Source organism: Poecilia latipinna, unplaced genomic scaffold (genome assembly GCF_001443285.1).
Source record: "Poecilia latipinna isolate Pla-1442-1.1 unplaced genomic scaffold, P_latipinna-1.0 Scaffold161, whole genome shotgun sequence".
Lineage (NCBI taxonomy): Eukaryota > Metazoa > Chordata > Actinopteri > Cyprinodontiformes > Poeciliidae > Poecilia > Poecilia latipinna.
In genome coordinates, this window is record NW_015112777.1 from 1 (window position 1) to 19,022 (window position 19,022).

A 19,022-nucleotide genomic window follows, 5' to 3' on the forward strand; every position below is an offset into this window, starting at 1 on the left:
TACTGATTGTCTTAACTAGTTCAAATATATAATCTTATACTTTAACCTCTCAAAAGACTAGAAATTCATCTATACAACAGATGTATATTAGTAATTATAATAATGATAAAATTAAATAATTTTGTTTAGGAGAACTCATTCAGACCTGCTAGTGGGACTGAGCGAAGGCTGGCCCACTCATAATGTCAGTTAATGCACAGAATAAAATGAAATCCCACATGTAACCCCAAAGTTTATCTGTTATATTTCATTATTGACTGCCGACACTGACACTGTAGGCAGTCAATACAGACTCAATGTATTTGACATGTTGTATCTGAACTGGTTCTGCACGAAAAATGTTTTGCGCACCTTTTAACGAGAAAAAAACACGACTCTCCATCATTATTATTTCAACCTGAGTTATAAACTGGTTAAAGAATGCATGCACTGGCTACCATTGAAATATTTATTTATAAAGTGAGTTCCTCTATGTCGTCATCGAAGGAGGGGATGGCACGGATGGCAGGTTTACTGTCGGCAACGTTTAGAGCCTTGTCGATGACGCCGGAAGACGGTGGAGGTGTGGAGGAACCCGAGCTGAAGCGATGTAAACCGTCCCGTCTTGAACGTACCCCGTTGGTTGTTGGAGGGCTATTAAGTGCCATCATTTTACTGGAAGCACTGAAACTGTCACCAGCAGGAATGGTCTGGGCACCAAACAGCTGCTCCATGAGGCTTGATTTCTTGTCTTTCTCTGCTTTTGTTTCTGTTTCCTTCTCTGTTACCGTCATTCCAACATTAAAAAGTCCTATGGCTTCTAATGCAGAGTTTTTGTCGTCGCTAGGGGGAGCTGGAGGGAAGCCAGGGGAAACCCGGGACGCTGAATGTCCGAACGAAGGTGCGTACCTTCCAAATGCCAAGTCATCACTGGAGGTATGGGGCCGCAATGCTCTCCTCCCCGCTGTAAAACCGCCATGCTCCGCACTTTGCCTCCTCCTTCCGTCTTCTCGATCTCCAGCCAGCATCGATCCTGTCTCCTCTGACTCAGTGTGGTTGAAAACCGAAAAGTTACGGTTTCTCTCTTCAGGTGGATGCGGAGAAGCGATGTTGTTATTAATTTTTCTGGATTCAGAAAGAGGTGACTCATCGAACACAGAGTCCTGGGCTGCCTGGTTTTGACGATCTATTTCTCGCATCTTAGCCAACAGCTGCTCTTTCTTTCGACGTGCTTCCTCTGTCGCCTGCTGGCTGGACGTAGATTCCTTGTTCCATCGCGCCACCTCGTCCTGGACGTGGCCACGCTTCCAGTAGTTGTCGTCTTCTTTCTGGCTGAACAGGGAATTTGACTTCTTGCTATCCTCACCCTCCTGTTCTTTCTTTATGTCTGCAGATATAACGTGTCAGGTTAAGATTAAAGCCATTGACTGGGTATTTCACATAGATTATCCACGCACGTTGCTTTTATGCAAAGATAAAGGCGACGTGCGTGGACTGTCCCTGTTCTCGTTTAGTTTCCCTTTACCATTTTTCAATCTGCTCAGCTTCTCTTTGAAGACATTCAGCTCCTGGTCGAGTCCCTCTCTCTGCTGCGTCTCCTGTTCTCTCACCAGTTCCTCCTCGTGCCTCCCTCTCGTCTTGTGTTCATCGCTTTTTTGAGAAACCTTCTCCGACTCTGCTGGTTTGTCCACCCTGTCAAAACCCTGGACGTCATAATGTCAGAGACAGAATGGAAGACGTGAATTTAACCAAATAACTGCACTCAAACAGTAACCCTGACAGAAAAGTAAGGGATGAACAAGGCACCTACCTTCAAAGACAGGTATTCGCCAGCCGACTGTCCGCCGTACTCGTTGGTGTCATTGATGGCTGGGGGTGGAGAGGGGAAATCCTGACTCGACGTTCTGTCTTCAGTTTGTACAGCCTTGGTGCTGTAAAGCACTGTGACTAAACAAGATAAAAACAGATATCATGTAATGACGGTGTTATTTAAAGGGAAATCCCTCATAAAGCACCTCTGTCTGTCTTTTGCGCAACAGTGACTTACGTTTCCGCTTTGCACTACTTTCGCCATCTTTCCGTAATGCTGGTTTTGCCAAACGGTTGGAGTAAATATTTTTAGCATCTAGCTCTCTTTCCTTTTCCTGATCAAAGAAAAAAATAAAAAATCTCACAGTGTACAAGATGCAACAAAGCTTTGCACAAAGTTTTCAGGGCTGCTTAAGAACCTGAATAAAGCATACTGGTATGCTGTACCTTGAGCTTATTGGTCAGTCGGTCCAGCTCCTCCTGCAGACTCTTCACCTCCTCCTGAGAATGAATAGTCTTCTTCTTCTCTGCAGCAAGCTGCCTCTGAAAACTGTTGTTGCTCAGCTCAATGCTACGCTCCAAGTCCTTGAAATGCACACACACACACACACAAAAAAAAACTGTACACACCAACCTCGCCAAAGGAAAACAAAGGAACCAACGTGGCATCACAATGAAACTTTGAACAGAAAATAACTACAGTGGCATGAATGTATTAATAAATCACGTGCAATTTGCAGCGCACTTTAAATATGGTACTACTTCGACAGCAATAGAAATCTAACAAAAAAAAAAAAATAACCATGGATGAATTTACCTTGACTTTACGTTGTGCCTCTTGGGCCCGAGTTTTCTCTTCTTCAAAGCTACGGCTTAGCTCGTCTCTGGTCCCCAATTCTTGCTGGTCCACCAGCTTCTTTAGTCGCGCGACAGCGGCTTGGCTCCGATGCAACTGCTCCTCGCTCTCCTTCAACCGCCGCTCGGCTGTCCGTTCCCGCTCTTGCGTGCGCCGCAGTCGCTCTCGCAGCACGTGGATCTCGTTGGAGTGGCGCGCCAGGAGCTGGGAAATCTCACTTTCCGTGTCGTCGTAGCGCTGCAGGGCTTTTTCCTGACGCACCTGAAGCTGACGTTAGAAAAGGACGATTTAAAAATGATTTCTTATTTCACAGCAAAACGGTTTAGTTAAGAAAAACACCTGCCAACTTTAACAGAAAGCAAGCCTACCTGTCTGAGAGTTCTATTTTCCTTCTTCAGTTCATCATTCTGCTGCTTTAGTTCAGCAAGGGAGTTGCGCAATTCATTGATCTTCAGTAGGCGGGCTGAAAGCATCCGCTTGGTCACCAGATCCAGGTCTTTAGGCAGCGTGGACTCTTTGCTTTGAGACCGATTTCCCTTGCGGTTGTGCTGTGTGATGGGAAGGCCTCCAGGTCGCTGTGGCCGCGATGCATTCCAGCGCCCAACGCCACCTGCCGAAAAAAAACAAACAGATGGTTGTCAACGTAAAGGCATGCTGATTGGTTGAAGATTACCGCTGTTCATCAGTGCAACGTCTTTGAACTTAGATTTTAAAAAAAAGTCCAAATGGAGCTTGAATAACAGCATTATGGTGAATAAAATAATTCATTTACAATTAAAACAACTTATCTAGATGAAGACTGAGATGTTAAAATTGGGGTTATACTGCCATCATCTGGACAAAAACGCATAAATTGGTATGTGCTATTTACTTAACCTGTTGGTCTCACAATGACAGGGGTGTCAAACTCCAGTCCTCAAGGGCCGCTGTCCTGCAGTGTTTAGATGTGCCACAGGTAAAAAACAGTGGAATGAAATGGCTTAATTACCTCCTCCCTTTGTAGATCGGTTCTCCTGAGCCTTGCTAATGACCTAATTATTCTTTTCAGGTGTGGTGCAGCAGAGGCACATCTAGAAGTTGCAGGACAGAGGCCCTTGAGGACTGGAGTTTGACACCTCTGTCACGAGAGGACCCAAATTTGGGTCCTCTCGTGACAGACAGGGTAAGAGTCTCGCAAAAGTCTTCATACTCTACATTTTTTTTTTGTCACGTTATAATCACAGACTTCAACAAATCCTGTTTGGATTCTATGTGATAGGCCAACACAAAGTGGTGCATTATTGTAAAATGGACCAAAAAAAAAAAAAAATCTTTTTTAAAATCAAAACTCTGAAACATTTGGTGTGTGTTTTTATTCAGCCTCCTCTATTCTGAAAACCTCTACATAAAATTGAGTGCAACCAATCTGCACTTAAATGTCCCTTAAATTAGTAAATAGAGTTCACCCACGTGTAATGTAATTTCATTAAAAGATGATGGTGTTCGAGTAGTTTTACAAAGTACTGTATCTAACAACTAACACAGATACAAAACTGAAAAAGCAACAATGTACGTACGTAGCTTGTGGGGTGGACTTCTAGAAATCTGCTTTGCCTGCAGCCCTCTCTGTGGCACCGGAGATGGAGTGAGTGTCTGGGAGAAAGGTGAAAGTGAGCGTTCCGACTGTGTAGCGTTCTCGTAGTCCTCAGAATATAGTGACCCGTCACTTCTCCGTCCCTCTCCATCTGAAATCCGGTCTCGATCTGGATCGGATCGGCAGGTTGTTGCTTTCGATCTGCTGTCGACACTCGTGTCTTCTCTGTGACTTTTTCCCATTCTGTGCCTCCGCCCCGATGATGCTCGAGACTCTTTCTTTGTGCTTCGACGGGACTGGCGACTTAGAATCCGGTTGTCCTCAATCGCTTCAGGGGCTTTTTCTGATTCTTCCATGCTGTCTGTCTGATAATGTGTGCTGAATCTTAAGTGAGAAAAAATACAACAAAGTTTTGTTAGGAATACTTTAACTATAGCAATAACAAAGGATGCAGAGTCTTTGTTAAAAATAACAGTGGAAAACTGACCTTAACACTTGTATTGCAATACTACATTACGCACTCTTACATTTAGCTGAGGTTCATAATAAGCACAGCCAAGCCAACTGGTTTCACTAGTGTTTTCAGTATTATGTGTCTTGGTCACTAAGCAACAATACACATGAGATTAAAGTTTCCATGAGACTGTATTAAGCTTAAGGATAAACATCACTGTGTTTGGAGCGAATAATACTATACTACCCCCATCTCCATCAGCGAGATAATTAAGAGGTAAATATTAATTTCTGGGATTACTTAAATGCAGTAATTTAGACAAAACAAGGTCAGACATAATAAAAGATATATTTTAGCCCAGTAAGCCACATTACTTTACTCATATCTTACATAGTTATGCAAGTCAGACCATTTTCTATTTTCCCTCTATTTTTTTATAATGGTGAGACCAGCATCAACTATTATTTTATTCAAGACTAATGAATAAAATATAATATAAGAGAATAATACTTTAGTTATCCATCAGAGGGAAAATACTGTGTAACAACAGCAAAGTGACCATAAAGTAAAAAAGTACAGATACAAAAATAAAATAAAAATAATATGAATATTGGGTAAAAGGCTCTAAAGCAGAAACAAAAACAGAGGGGAAAAACTTATGCAGTAATGAATAAATAAATAGGAAAATAAATCTTAAAATATATAACTCTAGTGGAATAAAGTGTACCTGTACAAATTGTGTATTTTAAAATTCTGCTAACAAGGCCATAAAAAAGGAACAACACCAAAACAACTTGCTGAATGTAAACATTGTTTTCATTGAGGTTCATTTAGGTTAATGAACCACAGGCCATTTTATCCAGCACAACTCCAAAGCGCTACTAGATGCAATATTTGTCATACTTTTAAATTTCAAGTATGTGCTTTTACACTTCAAGTGTCAATATCTTTTGCAAGTAAAATTGCCTTTATTAAAGTTCATAATTCATAGAGATTTCAATGACAGAGACGCTGAATTCCAAGGGGATGATGGGAAAGAAAGAGAAGTGAGAAAATGTGGGCTATTTACACCTGAAGTTGTTACATTTTAACAGTAAAATATTCTGTTGAATTTTTTTCTGAATATTGTGAGGTACTTAGAAAAATTAATCGAAATTGATATTGTGAAGATAATTGACTTTCAGCATTTATAATTGCTTGACATGTACCACTTAATACTGTGTGCCTAGGCAAACTAATCAGAGTTAATTAAATGTAAAGGTCATGCACTCCTCTAGTTCTTTAGAAGCACATAGACATATCTATGGCAACGTACAAACATAAATAGAAGAGATCATTTGTTTACAACATGAACCACAGGCCATTTTATCCAGCAGATTTTCTGATGATAAAACATGTTCATACTATATGCAATATAATAGATGTGAAATCATTCTAGAGTCAAAATTCTTAAATAACAATGAAATTTTACACTCACCCCATGTGTCACATCCAGGTTATTTCTGCTGTTTTTAGCCTCTTTTTTCCTTTGTTTTTTTTAACAACCATTATACTGACCTGTCTTCTTATTCCCTTTTTGTATTTAAAAATTGGTCCAACTGAGCTCTGTCAAAACAAAATTAAAAGGCATCATCTTACACACGACAGCAATTAAGTACAGTTCTTTGTGACACCAAATTATCGGATTATTGCCGTTTGAGTGATTGGCAGGTGGACTGTTGACAGAATCCATGCCAAGTAACAGTAACTAAACAAATTTCCTCTATAAATGAAAAAGCCCTCTTACAGGAAAGGTACAATAAATCAAATAAAACACATTTATATAAAGACACAAAGTAAAAATAACGCATTATTGGCAACAGAAGATTAGTAAACCACTTTAGAGAGCTTATAGTCCTTGTTGGAGCAGAGCTGCTCCTTGTAGTGGCGCTAAAACAAATACACCTATATTCAACAAGTAGGTGAAAACTGAAGGCTGCGTTTACTGCTGGGATGCTAGTAGTACCCACCTACCTTGTTTGCTCGTTTTATTCAGCTATTTCACTACTGTTTCGCTCCGATTAAACTTCATAGCGGGGACCAGATTCATCGTAGATTCAAACCGCTAATGTTAGCTAGGAGTAGCAAGCTAGTTCGAGCGTTAGCCGACTTATCCGTAATTAAAACTGAAAATGTTCTCTCCGCTCTCTGAGAAACTACACTGTATTGACTGGTCGTTTAAATATATTTCCCTTTAATCATCCCCGTAAACACAGCGATAGCACAGACCACAAACCGTAACCTTTATCTTTCAAGCCCCATGATTCAGTGCAACCGCTGACGCTGTGCCATGGCAACCGCGGCAATTGTTGCAACACCTTTAGTCACCAGAGAGGCGCTGTTGTTCTTCCACCCATAGTGGCTCTCAAGTTTTAGTTGATGTAAATATCAAACCACGGAATAACGCTTTAAAACCATCTTCTTCTTTTTTTTCCATTTTAAATGTTGTTAGTGGAGTAGATTTTAGACTGTGGGTGGAAGCGCTGGACTACACGGAGAGAACTCGTACGTGCACAGGGAGAATGTAGACTTCATGCAGGTCCCCAGGCTAGGGACCTGAATAAAGAGATTTATGCAGGCTAGGATTTATGCCCTACACAAGAGTCTAGTTTCTGGTTTCTCATCAGAAACCAGTATGAAAAACAAACCTGACCAAAGGAAATGTGACTTTTTTTGTTTGAAATTAATACACAAAACATCTGGTAAAGAAAAACTAAGAATTGGCCTATTTTTAATATTTTTCATACTGTGACCGTAGGAAGCGCTGTCTCTTCTGTAGCTTTAAATATTTGTTTTTCACCATAAAGCATATATTGATTTACATGAGCAAATAGAGTGACCAGACATTCGATATTTTTAATAAATTCAGTATTTAAAGAACAAATTATCAGATTGTGTTGCACTTTGAGTATAATGTGGGAAACAGTAGCTACACTTGAGTTATTTGCTATCAGATGTTGAAGTGTAAGGGGTCTATGAGGAAAAATTGGTCGGTTTTGTACCTCTCTTCATTGTGCTTTTGATTTTAGTTTTGTATTATTTTTTTTTAAATAAAAACAAAATTAAATCAAATGTAATTTTTGATCATCAAGTTTTGGTCAACTGTGTGTTGCTTGTACTCCTGTTAAATATTTTGTGTGTGTGTGTGTTTAAAAAAAATAGATCAATTAACCCCTTTTGGTTGGTTGTTTTTGTTACGTTTTCTGTTACAATGGATGTAAACAGATTAAGCAGTGCATTACATTTCAAACAGGGCAGAAACCCTCCTAAAGAACACAACTTTCCCCTCTGCCTTACCTGAAAAACTAGGTTAAGTTGCTTAACATACTCAAAAACAAACCGGAATCATTGGCTTGCTTTCAGAATAAATTTAAGCTTCTCAAAAATGTGATATTTTTGAGGAACTGCATTGTATCAGTTCACATAAGCATTCCAGTAACTATATGAAGGGTGCCGAATTACAAAAATAAAACATATCATCTTATAAAATTCACGTGTCCCTTTAAGTCCGGAATTTTGTTTTGAAAGATAGGACGGAAGTGTAAAGTTCAGCTTGATCTATGTTGCATGTATTCAAAGAGCGTCACTGGCTGCTTTATTATCATGGCTCAGTTTAAATATCGGTGCAGCGTGTTTTTTCTCTGCTGAAGCACACTGCGTCTCGTCTGTTTTCAAGTTTTTCTCATTTTATGAGGGGAATAAAATTTGATACACTACAGGAAAAACGTTGTTCGGTAACAACAAACCATTAGTCGACTGCTGGCGATAATTTGGGATTATGGTCATCAAGGTTTACGTCGCTTCCTCAAGTGGCTCCATCGCGGTGAGTGTTTGCAAATGTGTGATGAAACTTGGTGACAGGTGATTCAAGAAACAGGGTTTTGCAAATCTTAAAACGTTTCGTTGCTGCCTATATATGATGAATTATGTAACTGATAATGAGCGCCTGTTGGTGGCCAAGTAGTGAAAGTAGACAGCGTTATTCTAACAGGTGAGATGATCTCTTATACAATAATAAAAAAAATCTTAATAATAGTAATAATAATAATAAAACACCACTTTGACTCAAAGTTAAAACAAGTCTGTACACTAGCACAAAATTACATGACCAAATCAGGAAGTACAAAAGGAAAACATTACTATGGTTTATTTAAAGTGTGACGTCAAAAGAATATGTTCCCATATGGTCATGTTTTCACACTTTTTTGCCCTTAATAAATTATATCATACATTTGGAAGCTGATTGTTGTTCTTAATCAGGATACATTCTGATAAAAAAAAAAAAAAGATCTGAAGAACTTGGAGCAAAAAGGTAAAGACACTGAACTTCGAAAGAGATGCAAACAGATTTAAAAGAGAGAATGAGAATTAAGGTGTGTTGCTTTGTTGTTGTTGTTTTAAGCATGATCAAGACAGTGAAATTCTAAGAGATATCTCCCTTATTTCCCATCCATCCTTTTATCTTCAGCAGTAACCATATTTCTGTCCTCCATCTTCTGATCGATAAAGGCCTTTTACTGCTGAACCTCTACGAAATGTTCTTTTCAACCCGTTTATTTCCCCATGTAATTCTATTAGACACCAGCAGTGTCTGCTGCTTCATCTAGGATGGAATTTAACCACTTTAACTGTCTTGTATTATCTTCTTTGAAAGGTGCACTAATGCATTTTATAAGTAATACCACAAGCCAGCAGTACTTTCTAAAATCTTGTTGAAAAATTAATAATTATACATTTGGGCTTTGGACTTGGAGAAAAGATCAAAGAAAACACAGTTTGACTCATTTCAGTGGCATGGGGTGCCTTAAATTTTCTAAACCATAATGATTTTGCAATGGCTACACAAACAGAGCACCAAATGTAGCTCTTGTGTTGTAGCCACTTGGCAAACAACCACCAACACATCATTTTAAAATAGGGCAGAGCTGATATGAGTGTTAGTAGAAAAAAAAAAATCATCAAACAGCTCTCCTGCATGAATGCTCACAGAGTTAGGTAATGGTACAGATGAGTAATATATTTATTTTATCATGCTCTGCTCCTCAAAATGGGCCTCTACAATCTGGATGTTTACAAAAGAGTTATTTTTAATCTCATCACACATACATTCAAAGCACAGAGTCTCTGTTTTTTTTTTTTTTTTTTTGGTCTTGCACATTTTCACGTACGCTCAAGTAACTCCACCATTTGGGTCAGCTAGTGCAAGGCAGAGCTCATGTGAGTGTTATTTATTCTGAATGCTTTTGATTTAATTTGCTGAATAAAGAAGAAACACTGAGGACGGGTCAGTCAGTTGGTGTAAAGTGAAGACTGTAAAGACTGTTCTTGAAGGGCAGTAATAGAAAGTCAGGAAATCTGGAAAACACTCAAATACAAAAGTGCAAAAAGAAAAAAAAACAGGCAAGCACAGAGAAAATAGGTTATAAAAGGGTCTAAGTTTGACCCCAGAGTAGCATAATCAGTTTAACACAATCAGATTAATGGGGTGGAAATGAACAGCAGAGAATAGATCATATGCAAATTAGGTTATCCTCTTCTCTTCACTACAAAGATCTGTTGAGTCCAATCAAAAATGTTTTTTTATTGATATGAATGAAGGTTCTGTGGACATGCAAAAAAATAAAATTCTGGTTTAATAAATAGAGATGTGTTCTCAGTGTCCTGTTTTCATGTTGTCACAAGCCATGTAGGGGGACAGAGCAAACACGTGGAAGAAGTTTCAGTCAGACAAGGCCAATATCGAACTTCTAAACATACATCTAAGAAATTACTTTGATCCAATCATTGTGAATATCTGTTGCCCAACTGAGAATATTTGGCAATATTTCAAAATTGTCATTTACAGAGACTCTCTCAATCCACTAAGCTTGAGAAGGATGGGTAGAAATGTAGTCTGTAGATTTGCAAAGCAAGCTTGAGTTGCTTGTTCTACAATTTTAATGTATGCCTTCAATCCAAATAAAATACATGGATTTTTTTGTTTGTTTGTTTTAGGTTAGAAAATCTGAACAAATTCAAGAGGCATGAATCCTTTGGCATGAAACTGTTTTTAATTGGTAGTTTTCTTTTACCGGTCAGTGAATAAAATTTAATTTTTCTTTAATCACTTAGCTAATCGATTAAAAAAAAAAAAAAATCTCTTAAGAATTTTTACACCAAGATGTGATCATTTTTGTGTTTGTATACTTTTGTGTCTGTACATTTTAGAATATATTCGATAAGCCCAAACAAAAAAAAGCTTAATTCATCCACTGATACTATTGCTGACACTAATCAGGAGCACTTTATTCATTCAATATTTAGAGCCACCCTACATTTCACCTTATCAATTTAACACTGTGATCTTCTAACACTGGTTCTGCATGAAGCTCTAACCTTTCGCCAGATGGACTCTAGTGGTCCAGATAAAACTGTTTTTTTTTGTTTGTTTTATTTTTATTTTTTTTATTTTTTCTACCAGACAAAGAGAACCTTACGGAGATAACGGATTATTTGCAGTCTCGTCTGGTCGTGTCTATAACTGACCACACAGAACAATCCCTTATTGTCCTTAAGCAAGAACAAAAGCCCCTTTGTGATTCTTACCACTCCTAAAATAACATGTAAATTCCCACATATAGTATGACGCACGCTGCCACACAAATGTACCGATTTGTCATTTAATCTTCAAATGAACATTTCAGTATCGAGATTTTATTTTATTTTATTTTATTTTTAAAGGAATGCAGTTCAGTTTCTTTAATGGACACAACTCAGGCGTTTTCAGGGTTTTATCTTGGACCGTCTAATTCAGGTCTGTAAATGAGCTAACTGAACCCACTCTATGTTAATATGTAGAAATATGGAAAATTGTCTTTGGTTTACAAAAACAAGAGCTCCAAATCCAATCTGGAATACCATGAATCACTTACACAGGCAAACTCTCAACAGAATTGAAGTAAAATAGAAGAGAAAAAAAAAGAAACTAAAAATGTATAATAAAAGCTTGATGAGGTAACTGGAAATGACTAAAAGAATCACATTCAAAGTGAAGAGAGAGAGAAAAAAAAGATAATTTCAGGTTTGCAGTGATTGCCCTGTGAGCCTATACTGTGTGTGACGGATGCTTCAAGTGTGGGAGGTTTCTTTTCCTCTAAATATATCTTTGGATGTTTCTTTCCCACAAAGTTAACAAATGCTGTCATGCATCCTGAGAGGAGCACAGTCTCCCAGAGGTCAGCCCCACAGGGAACAGCTGTATCCACTCCAGATCCCAGCTGTCTCCTCCATTACTCTGTTGCGTATGTTTCTGTTGTTTCAGGGGGGCTTGTAATAAAATGGTGCTTTCGCCGAGGCTTGTCAATCAGACCCATCATTCTGTACAATCCAGTTATGGCTGAAACAGATATATTGGCAAAAATCATATCCTAAACTGCATGGCATTAGCTAATTGCTGTGTGGAGAAAGAAGAGATTCATGCCAAGCTTAAAGGATTTCAGATCTGAGATTCCAAACCTACACCTCTCCATAAATTAATAATAGTTCTTAATGCTCACTCTGCAAACTGAGTCCTTATGATGTTAATGCGTTTCAAGTGTCAATATGAACTCATGTGTTTGTGTGAGCAATGAAGTAATCTTTTCGGTGGGCTGAGAGGCAGAATTGTAATTTCTTTCATTCTTTTGTGTCGTTTACGAGGTTATAAAATGGTGTATTGTGTTTCTTGTAGTGGCTCCGGTATTGGTTTTTATGAAGAACTACATCTGTAACTCAGATGCTTTTAAAAGCGAATCATCTTTGCTTCCCTCTTTTGACCCGTCTAGGTAAAGAAACATCAGCAGGCAGTTGTGGGTTTCCTGGAGGCAAATCGGATTAACTTCCAGGAAGTCGACATTACCATGCTGGAGGAGCAGAGGCTCTGGATGTACCGCAACATCCCCAAGGAAAAGAAACCAGAGAAAGGCAACCCACTGCCTCCGCAGATCTTCAATGAGGATCGCTACTGTGGTGTAAGATAGATATCAGTTTCTACATCTTAGTAATCACCACCGTATCAGCAGATCTTCAAACTTCCAAGTTTTTGTGAGGTGACGTTTAACCATAAATCTTTTTTTTTCTTTCTGTTTAGCCAGCAACTCCACATGTTGTGTTACTCCTGAACATGGCAAACTTTGTTATACTCTTTTGCTTAGTGAATTTTAACACAAAACATAATTAAAAGATAAAATATTTGTTTCTCTACTTTTTATGGACTGATTTGTGTTTAAATGCTGCATTTCTGTATATATAAAAAAACAGCTACGACACAAGTGAGCATTGGTGCAATTCAGTGAAAGCTTAAAAGGCATATATCAAATGTTTGTCTTTCTAATCTTGTCTGGGCTTGTTATTTATGATCGTTGCATTTATATCCGCTGTTAAAATTAGGATATAAGGATTTAGATACAGATTTCTTTGTTTTTTATTTTGTTTTTTCATCACCCTTTGATGTTTCAGATCAATAAAATTTTTTTCTCATATTTGATGAAAATAACATGAGTAAATGCCTCTTGCAGAAGCTTTTGATTGAGTGCAAAGTTCAAGATCCTATCAAAACCGAGGCTTGAACTGCGCTGTCTCCTTGTCCCTCGTGTTTCTTCCATTCAAATCAAGAGTCCATTCGGCTTACATAGTTTAGACAAATTGATTCAAATGGTGAGATTGTTTCACATTCACAAAACCGTCCCCCTGTGTGTTGCCAATAAGAGGCCACACACGTATTCAGCTCTGCTCTCATTAAAGTGTCTTTCCTCAACATGTTTCCTGTCTGCAGCAACAGGCAGGCTGTGGCCTTGTAGGACCAATTTGTTTTTACATTGCCAGATCAGGCAGATTTTTATTTTTATTTTTTTTCAAAATGTAGCGATGTTTGCCCTTTAAGGGTACCTATGTCAGTGAATGAGATGGAGCAGTCGGATATGTTCTCATCTAAGATCGCACGCAACTCTGTAATCCCCTCATAATCCAGTTTCATGGATGGGGGCGGATTATCAGCTCTGCCTGCCATCACTCTCGCTTGCTAAGGTAATCCAACGTCACTCTGCGGTGCCTTCTGGGTAAATTATATTTTTTAATAAATGCGTGAGGAAGTCGTCCTTACGGAGAACCAAAAGAACAGAGAAAAAAATCAGCATTTCACTAAATATCGACATTTTGTCCTTCCATCTCAGGACTACGAAGATTTCTTCCAGTCAAAGGAGAACAACACTGTGTTTGCATTCCTTGGACTCAGTTCCCCACTCAGTAAAACAGTGAGTTTATGTTCATATATAATCAAATACATTGTCTCTGTACTGTAAATCACTCAGTGCACTGAGAAATCTACTTCTTCAGTTATGCAGAAAATGCTCTCTTTCACAACATTGCTTGATCAGCAGCTCATACTCCCCTCCCCACATTTTAGTTTCTGGTTAAACTGGTGAATCACCAGTTGGCATTTCATAGGCATCAGCTTTTTATTCTCTTGTGAGCGGGGGAGGAGGGAAAAGGAAGAAGCAGTAGTACAAATTTCAACAAATCATGAGATTCAGCGCTCGTCTCATGTTTCATCTATATATTTTTTTACTACATTCATATTTATGTTGTATGCTCTCCAAAGATGTTTAGATGCACAACAACACAACACAACTTTCTTAATTTTAATTTTAATTTTATTTTTTTTAAATCTAAATTTTGAGAAGCTTTGAGTAATTTGAACTCGACTGTTTTGGCCCAGTATAAATATAGATAAATTATAGTTCTGATTCTTTTGTTCTTTTTCTTCCCCAAGCATAAAATTCATGTTTATCCATGCATCACATGTTACATCCAAGCATTCCCCAAAACCTTCTTTTTACTCATACTTCATACTCACACTTAACGTTTTATTATTTTCAGCTTCTGCCCTGAATGGTAACAAAATGATGGCTATCTGAAAATAACGTTGGGATTTTGTATTTGTGATTTTTCTTTTTATTTCCCTCCCCCCCCCAGGCTTTGGAGTGCTAGATCAAGCTCCCGTCTTGTCATCAGGACATCTTTACACATGCATAACTTCCTGCGTTGCATCACCTCCGTTCTCGTGACGACTCCAGAGTTTTGCCAAACTTCAGCCCTAGTGAATGCCGCCTCGCTGACCCATTCACCGGATCTGAAAAGGGCCTGACCCTGCAGCGATAGAGATGAAATCATGGAGGACTAACTTTGCCCGGGTTCCACTTGCGTTTTGGTTTTGTTGCTTAACACGGCGCGTCGGCAAACGATGCTTGTAGCACATATCCCCGCTAACTCCAGAACCACGTAGCAGCATTTTCCATCAGTGGCCTTTTAAAAACGTCAGTGCAATGGACGGGGGTAAATGTTTAGGTGCTTCACTGCAGGACAGTTTTTGTTTACACCCTTGTTTAAGTGAGCGAGCGTCTGTGTTGCATACTTTCTGTTAGCCTCTGCATCAGTCAGCAGATGCTAATGAAGGGCTGGTTGGATGAAGGGAAGACTTAATGTAGCCTAAAACAAACCAGGAGTTCGCCTGGGTGCCTGTCTGTGTCTATGTTGGGACCAAATCAAATCTTACAAGTTCAAAAGGTTTACTAAATGTCAGGATTAAATAATTTGTACCTACCTTTATCTAGTTAAATAATGCTGTTTTAATATCTCATGTTTATTTGTCTCCTACGCATGCAGTCGGTCCAGTGGTATGATTTAAACTTGGGACATTTTGGCCTTCCCATGCTGTCTCTGGGTCTAAATCTTGGACTCTTCGGTTCTATTGAGGCTGCATTTTGTTACAGACGAAGACAAACAAAGGCTGTATGGATCATTTTAATCCTGGGATTAGGTGCTCCAATTGTTTTGACAGCTTGTGTTTCCCCTTCTCTCTACACTGCCAAATGTTAAAGTAAACATTCACTCCACTGTGGACAGACTTCCATCTTTGTGCTGTATATGTCATGAAGTACAAGTTTAACTTTTCTTGTCTTTCCGTCTTAAGTCTATGCTTGCTCTCCAATCCCTGTTAAAATGGTTTTTTGTTTGATATTATCTCATCATCATCATGGATGAACAGATCTATTATTTTCTCAACTCTAATGTAACATTACAGGCAAAGTTTCATGCAAAAATATTCCCAATTTTGCTGATATGTCTCCTTTGTTGTTGCATCATGAGATGATCTTGTATTTTTTTTTTGTTAGCAGATGATCTACAGGTTCACTGTACCACACACTATAGTGTGCTACTCTTCCTGTTTTGCTGTCTTTTTTTATTATTATTTTGGCTTGTTTTTCTGCTTGTAATAAGCTCATAAGAATTCTACTCAATCACACATTACTGTAAAGATTATTTTTGCATAAATGCAGATTACATTATTTCACAATAATTGCTTTGCTCTCGAGAACATTTTATTTTTTTTTACATTAGCTTTTACTCTAACAGAGATGAGCACAACTGTAAAATATAGTAAACTAATAATTAATTTAAAAAAAAAATGAATCAATAGTGGGAGATCAGCACATCATGGACAAACATAAGTGTGGCTGTTTTACAGAGAGCATCACATACACTGCCTTACAAAAGTGTCATATGGACAGATAAAGAAAGCACTAATTTAAAATGTTTTATGATGTTATGAGACTGAACAAAAGTTCCACATAAAAGTGAAGTGGAAGGAGTAAAATTGCTTTTAATTTGTCAAGTTATTTGTGTTTTATTTCATTACAATGAAAATGTAATGCGATACAGGAAATCAAACTGAGTTTTTTTTTTTTTTTGTTTTGTTTTGTTTTGTGGTCATTTACACCGTGGTATTACTTCATCAAAAATGTGTATGTGGCTCCTTTAAGGCCCTGAAGAGTAAAACAAAAACGGAAGTAAAAGCTGATCCTGGGAAAAAGAAAAAAAAAGATGATAAATTACGGCAATAAAGCCACAACTTCTCTACAGCCAAGGCCCCTGTTTGCTGCGCTCTTCTGTGTAAACCTAATGGAGTTAACCATGGAGCAAATAAAACATTCTTATTTGACTTTCAGATTCCAAGATAGTTTTGGACCATCATAATTACAATTAAAGTGTTCATTAAATGAATTTTTCTAACATGTTTCTGTCTTTTGTATATCTGTAAGGGGATTCTGCCTAAATGAATGATGGGCTAAACATAAGTGCATGAAACACAATGTGAAAAACAACCGTTTTATATAACTGGACATTTTTTCTCCAGGTTCTACAGTGAATATAATAAAATCTACAAAACACACAACAGATTCTAAACCTATATGTTTCAGTAATGGCCCTGGTTCTCAGTAATTTAAAGCAGCTTCTGTTGCTACTTGTTCACATGGCTGCAAATTAATAATCCCAGTCGTGTGTGCTGAAACCTCAGAATGGAAATATTTGAAGTTCTGAAAACAAACAAGGCACAAAAACGTGATGGATCCTTCCTCGATCTTGAATTACAGAGGCTACAGTCTCTGATCTTCTCTTGAGTCAGTTTCAATCATTTGCTGTAAATTCTTTCCTTTCTCCTTCCTTGACCATCAGTCATCCTGTTTGTAACACGATCACTCTGTTTGTCAGGCAGAGAGTGCCTCGTTGCATGAGACGTGATGTAACGCAATTTCCCACCAGAGCCTGATTTGTATCTCAGAGTTTGTAATGATTTACTAGAACATCAATATGTGCTTAGCCTGTATTTCTTTCCAAGCGTCACTCTTCTGTATTTTTGTCAACAACAGAGAAAACTAACCAGATGTAGAAAAGGCTACATAGATTCATTAAGTCTCATATTGTTGTGATGTCGTTCAGGCAGTTTAGAGTCTTTCTGTGTTGTTTTTTAATCCCGTGTGTATTTGTTAGTAATCTAAATAATCAGTATGTGTGTGCGTGTGTGTGTGTGAATTTCTAGTTTAGTCGAGCACTGGTGAAAAATTAGCTTTAATGGCTCATAATGTTTAAGATATGACCTTTCACCGTTTACAAAAAAGCAAGTATTTCTTAGTCTGTCTTTTATTTCCTTGGCATAATCTCACACTGAAAATATAAGTAATAATTTAACCCTTTATATTAGTAAATATTTAGTAAGAAGAACAGCCTTTCATTAAGAAATGCCAAATTCTTTTTTCACAAAAATCAGTTCTCTTACTTTTGCAGAATCTTTCTTTTCCTTAAAACTAGATGAGTGTATCTCATATCAAAATTTCTCACCTTAAAATTACACTTTTTATTTCGACTGGTTAAAAAGGCATGAAGGGGCTCACTATGACTTTCCTTCTTCACGCTCTCTTTCTTCTAAAAGACATTTAAAAGTCCCAAGAGATGTTGCTGTTTTTCAGTTATGACCTTTCTGACTTAAAAGAGATTGTACCTCGTTATTGTCACACAGTTTTCTCGACACACTGCTCGTGAATTTATTTGGCATGCTGGCATTGTTAATGGTTGCAGTAGAGGCACTTTGTCCTCAAAATACCACGTTTTGTTGTACTTCCACAACATAAGCTTATGCAGAAATCTTTTTGTTTTCTTTTGGCTTTTCTCCTTAAGGGTTGCCACGGTGAGTCATCTGTCTTCATGTAGCTCTACCTTCCGCATCTTCTTCTCTCACATCGATTGTGCAGCTACCTCGTGGATGCGTTGCTGATGCGAAAAAAAAGAAAAAAAAAAGTAATATAAGTCATTTTTCAGAACTTTTGTCCTTAATTTTTAAGGCCTACACTTCTGCCCCATTTGAAGTTTTCATTTTGAAGAGAAATCATTGCATATCACTTGCTCATTTTTGCCAGTCATTATGTCCTCCTCGTTCACTGCTGCCAAATAAACTACGTATAAATTGCAAAACTAATTTACTACCATTTGCATGGTAGCTAAATTAGTCTATTGTTCACAAGCAAATCAGTAATTAGACATGAAGAAACAAGTGCACTTTTTGAAATACCTATAAGAGTGTGCACTATGAAAACAGTAATAAGGAGAAGTTGTGCAGATTCTCAGTAAAGGAAATTATGGTGCGCAAAAATAGCCGAAGTCAGTTGACCCAAAATGCTGAATAGACAAATACACTTTTGCAATACATCTGAGCACAGATTGCCTCCTTCTTTCACCCTCCACACACTCCTGCCCCTATATATGGCCTGCCTGAAATTTTAACTAGATGTTCAATCTAATCTTAAACATCTTTTGGCCATTCAAACTGTATTAGTCTGCTTGCCAAACACAGGACATGACCAGTCTTAGAACTTAGAAATGTTTTTTACATCACATATTTGTCAGTAGGTGAGGATGCTATTCATCAGTGTTATATGCCACACTTTTAGGACTTTTTTCTG

General features: G+C 38.0%; 2 protein-coding genes across 3 annotated transcripts; one reads left to right on the top strand and one right to left on the bottom strand.

The window, feature by feature from the left end:
* Positions 1–434: 434 nt before the first annotated feature.
* Positions 435–7,032, bottom strand: lca5 (lebercilin LCA5). Its single transcript, XM_015029715.1, has 10 exons — positions 6,681–7,032; positions 6,149–6,276; positions 4,201–4,601; positions 3,013–3,254; positions 2,606–2,911; positions 2,236–2,373; positions 2,027–2,123; positions 1,790–1,926; positions 1,505–1,682; positions 435–1,366 (listed from the first exon to the last, which is right to left on the bottom strand). The coding sequence occupies exons 2-10, from the start codon at positions 6,151–6,153 to the stop codon at positions 453–455; spliced, it is 2,418 nt and encodes an 805-aa protein (XP_014885201.1). The 5' UTR covers positions 6,154–6,276; positions 6,681–7,032; the 3' UTR covers positions 435–452.
* A 1,231-nt stretch (positions 7,033–8,263) lies between these two features.
* sh3bgrl2 (SH3 domain binding glutamate-rich protein like 2) lies at positions 8,264–16,797 on the top strand. Of its 2 annotated transcripts, none has more exons than XM_015029724.1 (4): positions 8,264–8,533; positions 12,513–12,698; positions 13,899–13,971; positions 14,701–16,797. In XM_015029724.1, the coding sequence occupies exons 1-4, from the start codon at positions 8,489–8,491 to the stop codon at positions 14,790–14,792; spliced, it is 396 nt and encodes a 131-aa protein (XP_014885210.1). In that variant the 5' UTR covers positions 8,264–8,488; the 3' UTR covers positions 14,793–16,797. The 2 variants fall into 2 exon arrangements, with proteins under 2 accessions (XP_014885210.1, XP_014885211.1); XM_015029725.1 differs by having other exon boundaries at positions 8,266–8,533; positions 13,899–13,979.
* The last annotated feature ends 2,225 nt before the right edge of the window (positions 16,798–19,022 follow it).

Coding starts and splice junctions, on each gene's coding strand:
- sh3bgrl2 (XM_015029724.1), top strand. CDS start 8,489: ATGGTCATCAAGGTTTACGTCGCTTCCTCAAGTGGCTCCATCGCG. Junction 12,699..13,898: donor ATGAGGATCGCTACTGTGGT/GTAAGATAGATA, acceptor CTTCCATCTCAG/GACTACGAAGATTTCTTCCA. Junction 13,972..14,700: donor TGGACTCAGTTCCCCACTCA/GTAAAACAGTGA, acceptor TCCCCCCCCCAG/GCTTTGGAGTGCTAGATCAA.
- lca5 (XM_015029715.1), bottom strand. Junction 2,374..2,605: donor AGGCACAACGTAAAGTCAAG/GTAAATTCATCC, acceptor GTGCATTTCAAG/GACTTGGAGCGTAGCATTGA. Junction 1,367..1,504: donor GCTGAGCAGATTGAAAAATG/GTAAAGGGAAAC, acceptor TTATATCTGCAG/ACATAAAGAAAGAACAGGAG.